Source organism: Pungitius pungitius, chromosome 12, assembly GCF_949316345.1.
Source record: "Pungitius pungitius chromosome 12, fPunPun2.1, whole genome shotgun sequence".
NCBI lineage: Eukaryota > Metazoa > Chordata > Actinopteri > Perciformes > Gasterosteidae > Pungitius > Pungitius pungitius.
This window is the reverse complement of record NC_084911.1, coordinates 14867204-14887198: the sequence shown is the minus strand read 5'-3', so window position 1 is coordinate 14887198 and position 19995 is coordinate 14867204. Positions and strand designations below refer to the sequence as shown.

General features: G+C 44.9%; 1 protein-coding gene across 2 annotated transcripts; it reads right to left on the bottom strand.

Annotated features, from left to right (window-relative positions):
- Positions 1–1741: 1741 nt before the first annotated feature.
- abat (4-aminobutyrate aminotransferase) lies at positions 1742–19868 on the bottom strand. Of its 2 annotated transcripts, XM_037475850.2 has the most exons (18): positions 19737–19868; positions 19291–19342; positions 17673–17849; positions 13944–14059; positions 13249–13346; positions 13136–13165; positions 12839–12956; positions 10447–10496; positions 10254–10334; positions 10072–10164; positions 9270–9332; positions 9091–9154; positions 8618–8766; positions 7833–7970; positions 6751–6918; positions 5760–5906; positions 3590–3701; positions 1742–3368 (listed from the first exon to the last, which is right to left on the bottom strand). In XM_037475850.2, exons 4-18 carry the CDS (start codon positions 14011–14013, stop codon positions 3247–3249), a joined length of 1503 nt encoding a protein of 500 aa, XP_037331747.2. In that variant the 5' UTR covers positions 14014–14059; positions 17673–17849; positions 19291–19342; positions 19737–19868; the 3' UTR covers positions 1742–3246. The 2 variants fall into 2 exon arrangements, with proteins under 2 accessions (XP_037331747.2, XP_037331746.2); XM_037475849.2 differs by lacking the exon at positions 17673–17849.
- Positions 19869–19995: the final 127 nt, after the last annotated feature.

The window sequence follows — 19995 nt, the reverse complement described above, 5'->3', positions numbered from 1 at the left end:
GGCCTCCGACCAATAAGAAGTAGCATAAGTGAAAAGTTTTTGGGTATGCTCTTATTGGCTGTAAAGTGCCACGTTGTCACGCCAAACGGACTGCTGCTGCTCAACACGAAAGCAAACGAGAGGAGCCGATTCCAGCCGAGGAGCTCTCACAGCTTGTCTTCATGTAGAAGGTGTTACCTTTCCAAATATGACTGACATGACATGTATGCAACATTCATGTGTTCACTCGTTTCAGACTGGGATGTTCATTCTTAGCACGTTTGCTCTCCATGTCAGGTAGATAGGTAGACAGCTAGGGAGGAAGACAGACAAGAAGACAGCTAGCGAGGTAGACATACAAGAAGACAGCTAGGGAGGAAGACAGACAAGAAGACAGCTAGGGAGGTAGACATACAAGAAGACAGCTAGGGAGGAAGACAGCTAGGGATGTAGACATACAAGAAGACAGCTAGCGAGGTAGACATACAAGAAGACAGCTAGGGAGGAAGACAGCTAGGGATGTAGACATACAAGAAGACAGCTAGGGGTGTAGACATACAAGAAGACAGCTAGGGAGGAAGACAGACAAGAAGACAGCTAACGAGGTAGACATACAAGAAGACAGCTAGCGAGGTAGACATACAAGACAAAAGCTAGGGAGGTAGACATACAAGAAGACAGCTAGCGAGGTAGACATACAAGACAAAAGCTAAGGATGTAGACATACAATAAAACAGCTAGGGAGGTAGACATACAAGAAGACAGCTAGGGAGGTAGACATACAAGACAAAAGCTAAGGATGTAGACATACAAGAAGACAGCTAGGGAGGAGGACAGACAAGACAACAGCTAGGGAGGTAGTCAGGTGGACAGACAAGTAGGCAGTCAGTCTCAGATATCAGATTTAATTTCTTTCTCAATTAATTTAAGTTATTTATTTGCTGTTTGGACCTGAGGAAAATAATAATAAAAAAGGTTTTCTGATTTCTTACCAAAATTTGAGCTTAATCAGCTATTCTCTGAACAAAGTTAAAATATCTATAAATGTGTAACATTCATGAAACACCACCAGCCGGCGCTACATGCATTTTATATGACAATCCTCTTTTAATTATCCCCTTTAAAATAGGACATATTCACCAGAAGAACTGAGTGATTGTGGAGTCCTTACTCATTTTAAATTATGATTTCTTGTGATGACATGACATGATTTGAACAAAGTTGTGATTTGACACAATCCTGTAAGTGGGCAGACCTGATGTTTTCTGGAAAACATCTGTCTGCCTTAACAACGCAGTATACACATTGTCTCTTTTTAGCTGATGAATTGAAACCTGAGGTAGAATTTAGCTGGATAACACAATAATATAGCTATTTTCATAGTTAAATGTGTATCAGATTTAGGACTACACAGAGAGTCCAACATTGGACTTCTGTGTCCCCCACCGATATATTTTAAATATATTTTCAGATTCAAATCTTATATTTTCACCTTCAGATCTTTTTTTTTTCATAAAGAAGACAAACTTTTTCTCATTTAATTTAGGAAGATATGCTTCTCCTCTCCGATCAGTGTGTTGAGGAAAGACTGACTCCAAAGCCCCACGAAACTTCACACAATGAATTATTTTAGATAAAATGTGCCTGTTTTCATCCACATGCTGGTTGTGTGTCGTCACCGCAGTACTGTGTGCGTTGCAGCTGGGTAACCAGGTTAGGGACGCAGCGATGTCAACCTCCAGAAATAAATACTCAACCAGGGTACTCAAAACATTGTTTATTCCTCACAAATGGACAACAGTTAGAGCCATCTAAAAAATTACATCAATAACCATCGATCTCGGATCACAAGTGATAATAATGAATGTCAAAAATGATTAAAGAAGGTCATGATGGATACATGGGATACTGACACTGTTGTCATAACCATCATATTGCTCACATGGACACCCTGCAGTTCTTACTTCATCAGATCTCCTTTCAATACTAGACTCTATACAAGACTCTGAACCCTGCGGAACAAATTACATTTGGCTAACTTGACATCATTTATGCAAAATAAATGTAAAAAATGTACATAATATTCATATATATATTTGTGAAGCGTAACAATCAGAAAAAAATGAATGATTACATGTTTTATTAACTGCTACAAAACTTGCCCAAAAGCTCCATCAAACACCGATCAAGGTCTTCAGTAAGTGAATTAGTAAAAAGAATGCCGTAATGTTGTTTACGCCTTTATGAGCTACATTTCTGTATTACTTATGATCTAATTGCTGCTCAATCAACATGTGCTCAGAGTTCAAATTCTGCAACTTGGCTACAGTTTGTTTACAGGCCATCCCTGTTTGGGCCTGTCTCTGCACAGAGTGGCTCACAGGCTGAACCTCTAGTCAGGCTCAATTAGAGAAGCATTTCAAAGCTGGATGCAAACTGAAAATTCATTCTGCCAACATATGAAACCTTTGAGTTCAACTAAGGTTGCCGATGGCTGCTCCAAATAGAGCATTAAAAAATAGGAGAATACAAAAATGAGCACATGTAAGTGACATGCAGGCACTAAACAATCAATGACATTGTCATGGTCCATTTAAGATTCACGTTTTTTCTGGGCTATAACATTTCAAAATTCATTCCTATTAAAAGCAACACAGATTCATTACAAGGACGTTTCTAATGGACGGCATTAAATGACATGCAGGTCATAGCTGTGTTCCTACACGGAGCCATCGCTGACACAGAATTCTGCATCCAGGCTGTCTTCTTCTCCACACACACACATACATGCTTACTGGAATCCCCGCAGTGACTGAATGGATGAAGCCAGCATAGGAGCACTAAGTCCTACATAACATAATAATCTGTTCTGAGCCAATCAGTGAGGTTGATCCCCCATGTCTTATTTACATTTATCTAAGGCTAGAACAGAGTGGGAAACGGTAGAGATGTACAGTCTGACATTGATGTCATCCAAAGTCAAGTCAGTCTGCAAGTAAGAGATGAGAATGATTCTGGACCTGGGAGTTATTTCCATAGCTCTATTTTACAGAGCATTCTGGGAAATTCTGAGTTCAGCTTTATGGCACCACAAGCAAGAGGACATCATTTCTGGCTAAGGAGATGAGGATTGGCTAATTGGATCTGAATTGTGAGTAATTGTGGGGATTGTGCTTATCATGACACCGACTGTCTGGAGTTCCCTCCTTCCATTCTGGATCAACTTAGACTCATGCAGTGTCAGTCCGGTTCCTTCATGGTCACCATTTATTTGTGCTGGGCCAACACCTCGCTGAAGATGTTGAGGAAGATGTGCACATGGTATTCCTTGAATACCAGCGATGGACGGAAACGGATTGACCGATCCCCACACCCTCCCAGGAGGACACCTGTCGATGGAAGACACCGTTACAGGGTGTCCACACAGCTCAATCAAGGATCTGTCATCCACATCCAGACGCTTCAACACAAAAGCCTATTTTGGTTAATCTTACACTGTATTGATAAATGGCAACAATGACAGTGCTCCTGTTTTTAGGAGTCAGGAAGGTGAGGTCTTACCAGGAGTACTCTGCAAATCAGAAGTAGTAAATGGTGGAGTACTTCCTACCTTTGTCTCTGGCCTTGAGCAGGATACTGCTGCGTGTTGCATCGTCACAGATATCAATGGCACAGAAGGTCCCCTGTCCTCGAGCTCGGCTCAATAGGCCGGGGAACTGAGCCTGGAGACCAGACAGAGGAGAGACATGTTCACATACATGTAGGCCATGTTCACATATGTGTAGCCTACATTCACATCCATGTAGGCCATGTTCACATACGTGTAGCCTACATTCACATCCATGTACACATACGTGTAGCCTACATTCACATCCATGTAGGCCATGTTCACATCCATGTAGCCCACGTTCACATATGTGTAGCCTACATTCACATCCATGTAGGCCAGGTTCACATCCATGTAGCCCACGTTCACATCCATGTAGCCCACGTTCACATCCATGTAGCCCACGTTCACATACGTGTAGGCCACATTCACATCCATGTAGCCCACGTTCACATCCATGTAGCCCACGTTCACATCCATGTAGCCCACGTTCACATCCATGTAGCCCACGTTCACATACGTGTAGGCCACATTCACATCCATGTAGCCCACGTTCACATCCATGTAGCCCACGTTCACATCCATGTAGCCCACGTTCACATCCATGTAGCCCACGTTCACATCCATGTAGCCCACGTTCACATACGTGTAGGCCACATTCACATCCATGTAGCCCACGTTCACATCCATGTAGCCCACGTTCACATCCATGTAGCCCACGTTCACATCCATGTAGCCCACGTTCACATCCATGTACCCCACGTTCACATCCATGTAGCCCACGTTCACATCCATGTAGCCCACGTTCACATACGTGTAGGCCACATTCACATCCATGTAGCCCACGTTCACATCCATGTAGCCCACATTCACATCCATGTAGCCCACGTTCACATCCATGTAGCCCACATTCACATCCATGTAGCCCACGTTCACATATGTGTAGCCTACATTCACATCCATGTAGGCCAGGTTCACATCCATGTAGCCCACGTTCACATCCATGTAGGCCAGGTTCACATCCATGTAGCCCACGTTCACATCCATGTAGCCCACGTTCACATACGTGTAGGCCACGTTCACATCCATGTAGCCCACATTCACATCCATGTAGCCCACGTTCACATATGTGTAGCCTACATTCACATCCATGTAGGCCAGGTTCACATCCATGTAGCCCACGTTCACATCCATGTAGCCCACGTTCACATCCATGTAGCCCACGTTCACATACGTGTAGGCCACATTCACATCCATGTAGCCCACGTTCACATCCATGTAGCCCACATTCACATCCATGTAGCCCACATTCACATCCATGTAGCCCACGTTCACATCCATGTAGCCCACATTCACATCCATGTAGCCCACGTTCACATCCATTTAGCCTACATTCACATCCATGTAGCCCACGTTCACATCCATGTAGCCTACGTTCACATCCATGTAGCCTACGTTCACATCCATGTAGCCTACGTTCACATCCATGTAGCCTACGTTCACATCCATGTAGCCCACGTTCACATCCATGTAGCCCACGTTCACATCCATTTAGCCTACATTCACATCCATGTAGCCCACGTTCACATCCATGTAGCCTACGTTCACATCCATGTAGCCTACGTTCACATCCATGTAGCCTACGTTCACATCCATGTAGCCTACGTTCACATCCATGTAGCCTACGTTCACATCTATATTGGCCATGTTCACATACTAAGACAGGTCAATAGAAAAAATGTCTTCTCTTCAAATGTTTACCTCAAGTAAAAGGTGACAAAGAGACACAAAGTATGTGAATGAGCAATAATCAATCATAATTATTTGTGTGTGTAAAATCGGAATCTTCATTGTAGCCAGTAACATTAAACATGTAGATACAATACTACACGGGTTATATTTGTAGTATCTCAACACACGGGATGCAATTACAGTATGTCATGGCAGACATTCAGCTCGCTCTGAACAGACATGTTTCCAACGTTTACACAGGCGGGATGAGACCAAGGAGCTATAGGGCTGAATATGTACAATAGTTGTGTGGGGTTCAGTGTGTTAAAGCAATAAGAGAAGATAATCCTTTGTTCATCCCATAGCGGAGAAATGTACAGGATCACAGCAGCAAAGGGGTGCACACAGAGAAATAGTAAAAAAAACACAAGTACACACACACCTGTAGGTCATAAAGGCCGTTTAGCAGGGCTTTCCCAGAGCGGGTCACCTCCTCCAGAAGGTTCTCTCTGCGGATCACATTTAGAACCTCAGCCAGGAGCAGGTTCTTTGATGGGTCACCCATCCACGTGTTGAAGATGCGGTACGGCTGAAAAAGGAACACCAGCAAATAAACATCCCAAAAATCATTTAACAGCTGAAAGTGACAGTCCAGTGGCATCAAGGGAAGCTGTTTTGAAGACCTTACTTGTATACCATACGATATCCTCAGTGGCTTTCACCAAACATTCAATAAAACAGTGCTGATCAATTGCATTTCCATTCAAAATACACGTAGAACATGCACATTTTAAAACATTGTTCAGAACATGTTTACAGTGATTTTTGTTCATTTCAGACAAGCGATCGGATGTGGCTTCCTTGTTAAATACATTCCTCTTTAATTGTACATCACCCTGATGTTGTAAAGAAAGGTCAGATTCCTCCCATCCTCACCAACCTTGTCAGTAACTTCATAAAACTCATTTAAATTATTATACGCCGCAGGTGTCGCCTCCATGCATTTCTTTTTTTTTTGATGACGCATGCGCGGTGCGACACTGGTGGCTGGTGTTGCCAGAATCTGTGTTTTTTCCGCTACTTATTAAGGCGCGTTTACGGTGTGTTTTCTATAGAAATCTGGCACCCTATTGAACGATGTTGACCTGAAAGAACGTGCCGTTCACAGACACCAGAATGAACAAGTTCACAGTAACGTTCATCGGGCAGTAATACAGTACGTTCAGTTCACGTTCGCCCTAAATATGAAAGCGTTCGGGCACAACACTGCCCCTTATGGCTGCAGATACAGCTGCGAGTCTTTTGAGGAACGCCTCCACCAGCTGTGCACATCTAGTGAATGTAAATGTTGTGTAGCTCTGGCTGTATGTTTAGGGTCATGTGATGTAGAAAAGCCCAAGGGGTGAAGGCACTGTGATATGCCAATGACTGACCTTATCAGCCTGTAATTCATCTCTGTGGTAGTAGCCACCGGTGAGAAGCTTCTTGCTGAAGGACACAATGTCAGCAGGGTCATCCATGCCCCAGTGCTCATGAGCCCAAAACTTTCCTGTGTTTCCTCCACCAGTCTGGACTTCATCCACATGGAAGGCACAGCCATGCTGGGGAGATAAAGGGTCAACAGAGTGAGCTATGCAAAAGGGACCGAGGCAGAGGGATTACGAAGGCAGTAGGACAGGGGTGTCAAACTCATTTTAGGTTTGGGCCACATACTGCCCACCTTGGCCTGGAGTTTGACACCTGTGCAGTAGGAGGAAAGGAAGGAAAAGTTCTTCTCTAATTGACAGGGGAACCAATGGATAAGAAGCTTGAGTTAGAATACTGCACTTATTTTATATATTGTCGGTTATGAGGGAGGGAGAGACAGCCTACGTCCATCTTTTAGTATCGTGCAGAGGCTTCCTGCAGCTGCTCGCACCACTTTGGCTCAGTTTAAGTTGCTATTGCATGTTCACATGGGTCTGTAGTAAGAACCCAGAGCCTCGGGTTCATGTGCAACATGGAAGCTGGTACTGAGGCTTGGAAATGTGATCTCCAGTGTTTTGGCCTCATGTAATAGAAATGTCAAGAAGTGACCAGACAGTACCAGACCTTTCCATCTAAAGTGGGGCTGGATCATTGGTTTAAAACCATTTCTTTGAGAAGTGTCTTTTCTTCATCATACATCATACGGTCTGTGACATGGGTGACCTTCCTCCTGTTCATGTGGCTCAAAGGGTTTCAGCTCCTTCTGGGATTCCAGGATTTCTACCACCTGGCATGCTGACCCACTCTACAGTCAAATCAATCGTATTCTAGAACTTTTCTTGATTTTAGAGGCTGCATAACAGTAATTTCATGTAATTTTATCATCTCACTAGACGGCTCCAGGTGTATATGTTAACAATATTGATGTTGAGCTTTCTGTTTGAAATGGTATTTTAATTATGGTGTGCAGCACAAAAGTATTCCTTCCCAGTTGACTCAACAAGTTAACACATTTTTATGTATCTGTTGCCATAGTGATCGCCGTTACCTTGCGTGCAATGTTGCGGAGGTTTCTGAAGAAGTCTGGGGAGGCGTGGTTATCTCCACCTTCAGCCTGGATCGGTTCAATTACAATGCCAGCCACAGGCTTCCCCTTCTGCCTCCATTTCACAATCAGGTCCTCCACCTGCAGACACACACAATTCTATCATCATAATGTGAATGCGACTTACACGTACATGGAATATGGGATGGGTGTCGGGCACTGTAAAAACCTGCGTGATCAAACTGGAAAGATGAACAAATACATCATGTTATATTGTTTGTTTCACAGCTTTAAAGATGTATTCATCATTAACTGATTATTAAAAAGCTTTAAATATCATTAAGGATCGTTATGGGCTTTCTTGCTATGTAAGGAAATACACACAGATTGATTCTTTGATCAAGAGCCCGATGAATTGCACACAGTGAAAGTGATGACGCAGGTAATTAGCTGCACTGAGGTACTGCAGACAACGGATGAAGGAAACCCTGCTGCTCCATCCCCTGGTCAGTCATTGAAGACAGATGTGTGATATCATCGGTGGACTGGTCATCCGAAACAGGCGTCTACGCTGCAATTCAGATGACCAGTTCACTTGTGTGGGGAAGAGAATGAGCGCGAGTGAACACCTGTTGGACAGATGTGGACTTTTTCGTATTTGGGGTTCTTCATGGGCGGATGCAAACTCTACAGGCGACTGATGTAGTTGTGTTACTACACTTATGCAACAATAAGAGAAGCAAATGGGGCTGGGGAACGTCAGCTCCATCTTCACACACACAGCGTACCTCCTCCAGACAGCGAGCCTCCTCCTGAGCGTTCTCCCTGCTAAATTCCTCCAGCGGGTACTGCAGTTTGGGAAACGGAGCGATCGGCCAATCAAACGATGGCACATCCAGCTTGTGGATCGCTTTAGAGTGTGTCGTTGCCAAGCAACCTTAACGATGCAGAAACATTGTTAGCCATGAATCTATGATGTTGCAATAACAACAGCCGTTTCATTCAATGGTGGTTCAGCATGCTTTGCGTTAAATCGACAGGAGGAGAAAACAAGGCTCTAGAAGGACAATACTTTTCATGTAGAGCAGCAGAATGGTGCGTATGACTATGAGTGGTAAACCATTGAATTGCCCTGAATCCATTATCTAATTAGGATACTTCATGAATTATATCCTGTTACATGTTGGATGTATACACTCAATTCTTATTCACGTATCCAAATGTTATTCCAACACCAACAACGAAGCGACCAGTAACATACCCATGGTTCTTCCATGGAAAGCTCCCATGAAAGATAAAATACTGAGGTCTGGACAACCTGGGACCTGAGACAGAGAAACAACAAAAAGGAAAAGGCAAAGTGCACGATGCACATGTTCAGTACAACATACCTGGAAATGTCGAAATGTTCTGGTATGTATGGAAAACGGTGTGACCCACCTGGTTCACCATGCAGCTGCTGAGGTCTTCCTCAGACGGGTTGTTGTGGCCTCGCTCCTTGTTCTAAACACACAGATCAAGCTGCACTTAGATCACATTCAAGATCTTCACTTGATATCTTAAGAAAGAATGACAAACATATTCAAGACATACGTATAAAACACTAAAGGAACCAATTAGAAAGTCAAAGTTGTGTGTTTCTTGCAGTCTAAGTCTAAAAGGCCCTTTTAATGGATCCCGTGTGGAAGGTGTGTTTCCTCTCATGGGACGTACTACGTTGCCTCTGACTGCCTCTAGTTAAGCTGTGTTTAAGATTACACATTTTAATGGATTGGATGGCATCTCTCATTATTAGAGCATACTGTATATTTGTGTTAGTCACAAGTTAATCTAATAACCGCAGTTAAATTTGTCATTTGTAATTTATATTCAGTTTCCTCTCCTCATTGTTGTGTAGGGTTTCCATGGTTACAGATGTTGCTCTGTTACCAGGACCACAGTTTGCGTCCTTCCTGCTCACGTAGCATCAGCACAGCTAGCTGCTAACGCCACTGGCTGTCGCTCAGAGGCTGACGTACTCTTTCTCTGGTTGTGTTCAGAGCTGCAGCAGAAGATGCTCATTTTTCCTGAGGGAACATCTAGAGGAAGATTCACACGTCCGTCCAGGGACAACAGGCGATTTTCTGAGGGGATGGTGTTGACCTGATGCTTCCACCCATCCCGAGCATGTCTGGCTGTGAGGTGACTGTGTGGCCCCCTGGTAGAAGGACTGATAGTAGCAGCAGTGCTAATACTCACTCACCCTGTACCAGATGAACATTGCTTTGTAAGCATTCTCATTGGAGCACGAGCCACAGGCCATGGTCTGAACCCGAGCCATTCCACTGGGAGCCACCTGCCGGCAGAGCGGATGTATTTACTGCTAAACTCATTTGTTACAACAATATTCAAACTCTCTTTGTCCAATATGTGCATGTTACTAACCGAGAGGAGACTCTCCGTGAGTTTGTCTGGAAAGTTCTCCGGAGGCAGGATGCCCAGGGCGGGTCGGTTCACAAGTGTACTCTGAAAGACACACGCGTTTCAGCACAACTGAGCCTTACTTGGACAGTAGTGCAACAGCTGAACCCTAGAACACACCAGCTCACAGGCTGTGGGGAGGGTACGAGTGACCTACCAGACTGCTCGGATCGGACATCAGCTTGATGAGAGCCGGGTGGTTGTAGCCTGGGGGAGGACAGGGGGACAGTGGGTGGGCACAGGAAGCATTGGACATGTGGATGGGACAATGTGGGGTCCGAGTGGAGGTCTCAACTCTGGTGTCTTTAATACATTTATACTGCTCTATGGCCACATCAAGTATTTAAATCCAGAGGACATGTTTACCGATATTATTGATCAGGGGACAAACTCAGAGCCCTATTTATTGAAAGCTGATAGTGTCCATTAAATGTATAAAGTAGCCCAGTGTCCACAGCCATTCTACAGTGACTACGCTCATTTCCCCTCCATGACGTCCAGCCAGAGGTCTGAGGTGGCCTGATGGCCTTGTTCTCACACACACACACACACACACACACACGACTAATCAATGTACACATCAACTGAAAATCGAACCAAAACAAATCTCATAAAGTATGAATAGGACACACTACATTTCCCAACAGTGGCTAAAACGTGTTCCTGCTGTGTCCTGCTCTTTATTTCCTACCTTTATCAGGTGTTCATTGTAGCAATGAAGCAGCAATGCATAAACCCATTTGTTGATTCAATCCACTAATCCACTTATTGATTCATTACATGAGTGACTAATAACTCCCTTTGTCAAGAAAAGTAGAGTTATGTGCATATCCTACTTGTCTTCCTCTTCATTGGTAATGTGAATGCTTCCTACGCAGATGTTTGATACCTAGGGGGCAGAAAGGTGGACTGTCCCTGTGAGGGACTCAAATGATGTTCCACAATGTTGTGGAAATGAATTTATCGGTTATCGTGGGGCTTTGAGTGAGTGACACATTGGAAGGAGAAGTCCTTCTCTTCTTTGCAGTCAGCATACATCAGCAAGTCATGTGGCTGCCTTACATAAAGTGTTCCACTTCCAACCAGCCGAGGGCAGCACTCCACTTGGGAGACCTTTGTGCATATTCTGGATCTTTGATTTTCCAGCTGGTCCACATTAGAGTCTTCTACATGTGCTTCACATTTTTCCCAGTCCTGTGGTGTAATCTGGTGACATCAGGCTCGGTTCAGAATAACGCAATCCTTTCCACACAAACACTAACACGGCGAGGACCGAACGCATACAAACAGCGTCTCACAGCTTTGAGCCTCGTTGTCATTCGTTCCTATGAGGCCAGAACTCTGAGGCCCATCACAATCACACCCATCATTTCTCAAAAGCGCCACTTTCGATTCCATTTCTTTATGTGAAATCTTCCACTTTCTTTGTAGGAGATCGCATGCTCGTCACAGTGTCAATTGAAGGAAGGTTGGGGAAAAGACGTGGTATCACGCTGCGGCTTGGACAGGAGAAGTGAAGGAACACTGAGCAAAACTACAAATGTGATCCCCTAAATCTTCTATTTCCTATGCATTCTGAGGCAGTGAGCGACCGCTTCTGGCCCCCTTTCAACCACTGAATTAATTACTTGTGAGTTTTTTGGCTCCAACAGAAGCCCTTCTGTCAGAGAGGCCCTGAGGCCTGAGCTGAAACCACAAACAATGTTAATCAGACCAGAACACCGCTGCCCAAATGCAGTAGTGGTTGGTCTCTGGACAAAGGCCCATTCCAAAGAGAGCACCGAAGCACTGTCAGACCTTCTAGTCTAAGATGCATTTGATTAAGGAAGATCAACTTTTGGCAGCACAGGTAAAGGAAGTTATCCTGTCAACTGTAAATGTTCTGTAAAATATGCTGATGATCCAATAGCAAAGGGTAGAGCCATGCTGATTATTACCAGCACACTTGATTCACTTCATGGCTCCTGCAAACCCCCCCAGGCTTGTGAGCGGTTTGTTCAGTTGGAGCACATTTCTATTGGTGCATAATAAGAGATTGGGAGCATATGATTGGTTCCCAATGACCCTCAATCAGTGAAACAGCACAAACCGAAGTGATGTGTGCCCAGCTAACAGTTTTTACCAGAGGGGGGATCAGAGAGCACCACCTACACGGAGAAGCCGCTCTTTGATGATGATGATGATGATGCATTGGAACTTGAGGGCACCTTGAGTGACAGAGGTCAGCGTCATGCACAGCTTGATTTTCCCTCCCATATGTCATGAAACGCTGCACAGTAGAAGTGCTAAACGAGCAGAGCGCTGCTACAGGAGGTGGAGGAAAGCATCAGCTGCACGTCTCTAAAATGAAGAGCCTGAGCTCGGACTGATGTTTGGCAGAAGGCTGTCAGGATACTGCTGCACCATCTGAGCTGTGGTTGCTTGTTGTCACATTTGCAAGCTTACTTTCTGCCAATAACAAACAGGAAACACTGGAGCCCAGGTGGGGCATCGGCTACAGTTCTTTTTTTCATTTTCAGATCCACAGTTGGTATCAATCTGCTACTTACCGATCGGGATGGAGGAGATCTGAGTGTAGATATCCAGCATGCGGTTGCCGTCCACATCCACCAGATAGTTCCCCCTGCTCTCATCATAGTTACAGAAGAAGTTGATCGCACCAACATTCTGTGGATAGACATGTGCTGTATTAAGCACATCATTCAGAAGAATTCAGTCAAACACACACACACACACTCATAGTGCGGGAATAAACGTTGCCATGAAAGATAACCGTTCCCCTGTTCTAACAACTATCGTGTTCCACATCACATATCAAGGTCAGTTCATATTATAAATAAACTCACCTGGATGTCTCCCAGCTGCTTTGTAAGCTCCTACAGAACACAAAGTTGTATTCACTACCAAGACCTGAGCAAACGCTGGAATGTGCAGGTGTGTGTGAGTGTGTGTGTGTTACTTGTGATCGTGGTCCAGGGACTGAGGTTTTCATGGAGGGCCCATCGTAGTCATACTCCACCTGGGTCTTTGGTGCCGCCTTACTGAGGTACCGACACCCTGGTGGAGGAAACGGAGCAATCTCACACACACGTACACACACAGTTTTTAATGCTGCTGTCCGGGCATGACCGGGACTTGCACATTGTAACATTGGTCTGTAAATGGAAGACAGGCTAACTGGTTAGCGTGCTTTCTCCAGTAGATATTTGAGTGGTACATCTTTGACATAATGTGTAACCGTCGCCTCCTTCTGTTGATACTGGACGGTCACTTATTAAACTTTCTTTTTTAGTAAATATGAACCACAGATTGGCCGATTGATGATTGACAGGAGGGATGGCCTTTGAGACGACGACCTCTAAGGAGCCACAACATTGATAACCACATCCTGTTTTCTCACTCATCAAACATTTACACTGATTCCCAAAGTGTTGCCCACAGCGTTATGACTTCTTATCTGCTGGTGTTTTCTCACACACTCAAAACCGAGTGACATCAAACACAGTGATGGTTTAATAACCCAATTCAGAGTAAATCATTTTAAAAAACAAGATTAAAAGGTTTCAAGGAGGCTGAGGAGCAGTGGATTAGAATGTAAAAGAGAGGCGTGGAGCATTTAGTAAAGCTACAAATAAGTTTCAGTGTCGGATTTACCTGGGCCACTGAGCCACAGGTTCTTCTGCAGGGAGAGAGCGAAGTGACGGCTGATGAAGGACGACGCCATGCCGGAGCTGTGTGAGAGCCCGAAGAGTCTGACTCCACCTGATCACCTAGTGAGGGGGGAACAAAGAGCTGAGAATCTGTGCACCTTGTTCATTGTTCCAACCTAGTTATGTCAAGAGTTATTAGAGACCTTGGAGGGTCCTATTCATTCTTCTGATGTCGACACATCATGATATCATGGTATTGTGAGTTATCATTATAGGCCCACCTTAAGATGATTAACAAGGCAGTCACTGTATGAGCCCCTTTAAAAGCAGTGTAGACAGCCTGACGGATAAAGCAGGAGAATGATAAAGTATGTTCACAATTTAAATAGAGCAATGCAATAAGGAAACCGTCAAAATATACCAGTGAAATAAATAGTAATGGGCGAGCTGGTGTTACAGCCACGTTACAAATAGTGATTCATAAATAATGATTCCTTTTATCTCTCGGGAGAGAAAGCAACAACAGGGCTAAATGTGTGGAGTGAGGCAGTGGCTCTTATGCAACCCTGGCGGCAGAAACAGGATCATTCCAGATATCTGCTTTCACACAGCAAAGGAAACCCTGACCCATGCACACACACACACGCACACGCACACACACACACACACACAGAGCTTGTTTCTTTGGCAGCACATCGTGAACTGGATGGAACTGGCTTGGCGAGTGAGTTACACAAGAATCCGTCTTCATATGGCTGGGGGGCGTACGGGAGTAAAGTGATGGAGGATAGCTGAAGGGACGCAATGAGTTTGAACCGGGATGAGCAGGAAGCATATAAAGGGAGGACAACACCCCCGGTGGAGTACTGGAGCTGGGAGGATGTGTTTCAGTCGTAACCATAGAGACCATATAACGAGAAAGACTCTTTACTCATTGGTTGTTACTCACAAGTACCACTGACATTCATTATTGATGCACAGTGACAATGCGGAGAATATATACTGACTTATGCTAGAAAAACTGGGTCATTACCTCAATAACTGGAAAATTAGGTCAACGCAAAAGTGTGTTGAGCAGAGTAAAAACAGAAATGTTTTCAAAGTGCTGCACCCATTTGCACACATCACATGTGACAGAGATAGTTATGTAAGGAATGAAAAAGAGAGCTGGAGAGAAGTTGAAACGCAGCACATGTACTCCCCCTCACACACCTTCATTCAGTGGACATGAACACGTGGATGATGGAGCAATGTCTCCTGTCCGGATCGTGGAGAGGATTCCAAAGCTGTTCCCCTAACAGGAAGCAGCTGTAGCTGTAAACAGCCCCGGGGCCTCAAACAGTCTGTGCGCTGTTAATGGAGGCTTCTTGTTTAGGAAAGCATGGAGCCGAGCAGCCCTCCATCGGCAGACACAGTGTTACATCAGAAGCCACTTGCTCTTCATCGGGCAGCCAACTGACTACCGCCAGCTGAGAGGATACAGGCTGCTACAAACACAACAACTGGGTCCACAGATGCAGATGGCCTACAGCCATGATGGGGCCGAGCAGTTCTCATAACAATGTCAACAAGTTCATTGACTTACATACAGTAAAGAAAACAATCACTAGTGTTTTAGAAAATGAAGACCTGAAACAACAATTCTAGATATAATCTCAGTAGACCACGTCCTAGAGACCAGCGAGCTATATCGCCACAGTGGAGGTGACTGGAAGGTGGGAGAAGCAATACACCCAACCAAATCCCAATCAACCACAAAGAGATCATGGAAAAGCCTTTATATTATTCTGAAAAGACACACAGAAACACAGAGTGAGAGTGCTAAGAGCTGCCCCCCACCCCTATCTGTTGAGTAAAGTGCATCACTTTACTGTGATTTACATTTACATTACATCACATTGTTTAGTTAGTGCATTCAACCCAGACAGAACAGAACCAGAATAAAAATAATCAAGAAAGAAGCATTTCTTAATGAAAGCCAAACTACAAAGTGCTAGAAGTAAGTGCTGATAAAGTGGTGTGTTTTTAGCTGAATAGACTTTCTGCTGCCCTGATGCCTTTAGGCATCCACCATTCCACCATTCAGGAGCCAGGTTATCACTCAGTGGTGATGTCGTTACAGCTCTCTGTGAGGGAGCACATAAGGTTTGACCGTGTTCTGGATGTAGACTGGACCCTGAAGGCAGCACGGTCCAAAAGTACCAATGTTTGACTGGTAGCCATTGAAGGGAGGGGACTTTTAGCCAGTGAAGGAAGAGTACAGGTAGCCAGTTAAGGGAAAAGACTCGTAGCCAGTGAATGGAGAGGACTGGTAGCCAGTGGATGGAGAAGACTGGTAGCCAGTGGATGGAGAGGACTGGTAGCCAGTGGAGGGAGAGGACTGGTAGCCAGTGGAGGGAGAGGACTGGTAGCCAGTTGAGGGAGAGGACTGGTAGCCAGTGAAGGGAGAAAACTGGTAGCCAGTGGATGGAGAAGACTGGTAGCCAGTGGATGGAGAGGACTGGTAGCCAGTGGAGGGAGAGGACTGGTAGCCAGTGGAGGAAGAGGACTGGTAGCCAGTGAAGGGAGAAGACTGGTAGCCAGTGGATGGAGAGGACTGGTAGCCAATGGATGGAGAGGACTGGTAGCCAGTGGAGGGAGAGGATGAGAGGACTGGTAGCCAGTGGAGGAAGAGAACTGGTAGGCACTGGAGGGAGAGGACTGGTAGCCAGTGAAGGGAGAGGACTTGTAGCCAGTGAAGACAGAGAACTACACAGGTCTTCAAATTTGGGAAATCCCCAAAACAGGGTAACACATGAGCCAGTCTTTTTCTCCTCTGGTGACTTCCCATTAAGTCCATTTTGTAAAGCCCAATTCTGTGATTTGTGGTTCTACAAAATAAATATAATTGAAGCTGGATTGGACTGGAAGTACTAAAACTTTTACCTCCTATCAGAACCATGCTCTGTCAAGAATACCATCTGGAGGCGTTGCATGTATTTGGAGATATCCCTAAAGACGAACCTCCTCTTGGTGTTTTGATATTCAGACTGTAAACATGATAAAAATTACTGAATAGAATACAACAGGAAAACCCACAGGCAGCTCTTTCTTATAGAGAGTGGAAGATGAAGTAATACCAAATGCATGACAGAAACTGTTGTGCACTCTTTCTCTCCGCTTGGAACCGGTCTGGGGTGGTAAAATCAGCTGTCACCGAGTGACCTGGAATTGCATTGACAGAAAGGCTGTTATGTAACCACAGCGGCCTTATCAAACTCCACAGTCCACTTCTGGGTCTACTGGCTATTCGGTTGTGTCAGAGACAGAGAGGCACACGTTTTTTCCACCCAAACTTCCAGATGTAAACACATGGATTTAAGAAAGATTTAGGAGTCCCGACAGAGAACAAAGGACTGGATCAAAAGGCCGCCTTACACAAGAGCTAAGTCAAACCTGACAGATTTACAGGGGCCCTTGTACACAAGTTGGAGGGCCAAAGGTGGAGCTTGAGGTTCTTTAACTTCTACTTGTCCCTCTGTGAGCTGAGCACGGCTGCATGCAACATGTGTTCCTCACAAAGAGAAACAGACTTCTTTCCATCAGAGGAGGCTGAAGCATGTGGAAGGTTCTGTTGGGCCGGGTCAGGGATAGATGCTAAGAAACTCCAATAATACCAACTCTCGCACATCCAAAACAAGGGGGCTATCTCTATGCTACATGTGCATCACACATAGGTGTGCCTGAGACATACCTGGACCATATAGACCACAGCTGTCTCTTGTGCTCGGAGGGACGATGAGAGGCTGCTTCCCTGAAGTCTTAATTACAGAGCGTCTCCGTGAGCTCCAGGGATACTCCACACTCAATGACAGGAAGCGAAGGAAGGACTCTGGTCTCTTTACTTTTGCTTTTCATCTATTTATCCATGCTGTTGGTATGAATGAGCAGAGACATTGTTTCAATGTGAGAGGAGCATCCTCAACAACTCACTGTTTTTCAATATAAAAACTGCAAAAAAGTGCAAAAACTACTTGGCCAGTAAATTAAAATGGTTTTACAAAATGCCTATTAAAGCACATGTTAGAAAACAGCCAGGTATTCAAACCTTTAATGGAACGCACGTTAAAAATTGTTGAAAGTACAAGATGATACCTGTGTTTCACGGTTTTTAATAGTATCCTTAATTTTCCTTATGAAACAGCAGGTGAAGGGGCTGCTCCAGGCCCACAGCCTGGCGGGTGGAGGAGAGTCTGACTCTACTAACACCACCTTTCCACCATTTGACAGTACTCTCAGTGATATAATATTTGCTTCATAAGGCCTTCAAACCCAGTGAGATTCAGTTGTGGTGCTTTACTTTGGAATCGTGTATTTTCTCGGGTTAATCTATGCGATCAAATATTTTAATGCAGTTAGCTCAACTTTGTTTACTTCCATTCCTCCGTTGACCCCAGAAATGAAACCATCGCTAGCTGCAGTCAGTTAGACTGAAGAGAGCGAGAACATAGTTGAAGATGGAGAGAGCTTTTTGGATTGGAAGTAAAACAAACAGCAGAGAACTGCGCAGAAGAATTCCTCTACATGTCGAACGGACCACTTTAAGCAATGCTAGGCTAAGCTAGCTGCTAGGCTACTTCCATCTCAACCTCTACCCTGCGGAGGACCACCACTGTGGTTTAACTCGATGTTTGGGAGATTGATGCCACTTCAAAACACAGCCGTCAAATGATGACGTGGGCAGCAGGAAGAGTCGCTAGTTCTACATGTTCCATCCGGTGAAATTCTGTCTCCAAGATGGTCACATGTGTGTAGTTTTGTGTTTAAGATGAACAAGTAAACAACAGTGTCTAAAATTCACTCTTTCTAAAGTGACTCATTATTTGTAAGATTTAGTCTTTAGAAGAAAAACAAACTTTGAATTGTGATTAATCCATAATAATGAATTTTAAAATGTGTGATTAATTAGTTCATTTTTTGCAACCCTAGTGTTTTCATCAATGCATATTTTCTGTTTTAAAGCAGGTCATAGAGGGACTCGTGGATATTGCCCGCACAAATCTATGGCTGTTCAGGCTGACTTGTAAATCTGCATGGTAACCATAGCGACCACTCGCCACTCTTCAACATCTAACCCTAACAAGCCTCTGGCCTCACCTTTTGTTACTTAAGTCAATCCAAATGAAGGGATTTGCATAAAGCAGATCGGAGTTGAACCTCAACGACTAGGCACGCTCATGTTCACTTTATGGAGGAGTTACCTTAAAGATACATTATCCATTTGATCTAACTGGGGTATTTATTAGTGTTCCTTTGAAGAGATGATGATTTATCATAGTGGCCCGATATGATGATATCTTCACATCCCTTACCTGCTGATGTCTGCTGTTGGATGTGGATCCAGAGACCTGGAGCAGTGGGGCCCTTCAACACAAAGATCAACACCTTAAAACAGCGGGTCTTTGAATGTTAAAGGATGACACACACATGTGGTTCTTCCTGCGGAGTTCACTTCCTCCAGGCATCTCTTCTATCGCTGCAGGCTCAACTACGCTAACAAATGGTTGTTTGTTTCTGCTCAGCTGACAGATCTGGTTCCGACCGGCTCACAGCCGCAGCCCGCGCGCTCATCCTAGTTAAGGATCACATCTCTGGGTGAGCTCACGTCCAACTGCTACCCGGACTTGGATGCTGTAAAACGCTTCAACGGGTCAACGGCACTAACGGACGTGAAGGAGCGCGCATCCGGAAGACAAAGTGTCCCCGCGGACATAGAGCATCGCCCGCCGGGAGGCCGCGGGGGGGGGGTCTCACTTACCGGAGATTCGGAGTCTGAAGTGGCGAGGGACGACTGATGGACCGCAGCTGAGAGCGCGTGTTTCTGTGTGTGCGTGCGTGTGTGTGCGTGCGTGTGCGTGTGCGGTGTTCAGCAGTCAGGAGGAGGGGCTTCTTCTGATTGGCTCGGCCTTTTTGCAGCAGCGCTTCATGTAACGTTAGACGTCATAGTAATGAGTGTAGCCTCGGCTGAAGAAATACCGTCTAACAGTAATGAGGACATGTAGCGAGGACAGTGAACG

Coding starts and splice junctions, on each gene's coding strand:
- abat (XM_037475850.2), bottom strand. CDS start 14,013: ATGGCGTCGTCCTTCATCAGCCGTCACTTCGCTCTCTCCCTGCAGAAG. Junction 10,165..10,253: donor TCACGGAGAGTCTCCTCTCG/GTTAGTAACATG, acceptor CTCTGCCGGCAG/GTGGCTCCCAGTGGAATGGC. Junction 3,369..3,589: donor GCTCAAGGCCAGAGACAAAG/GTAGGAAGTACT, acceptor TTCCATCGACAG/GTGTCCTCCTGGGAGGGTGT.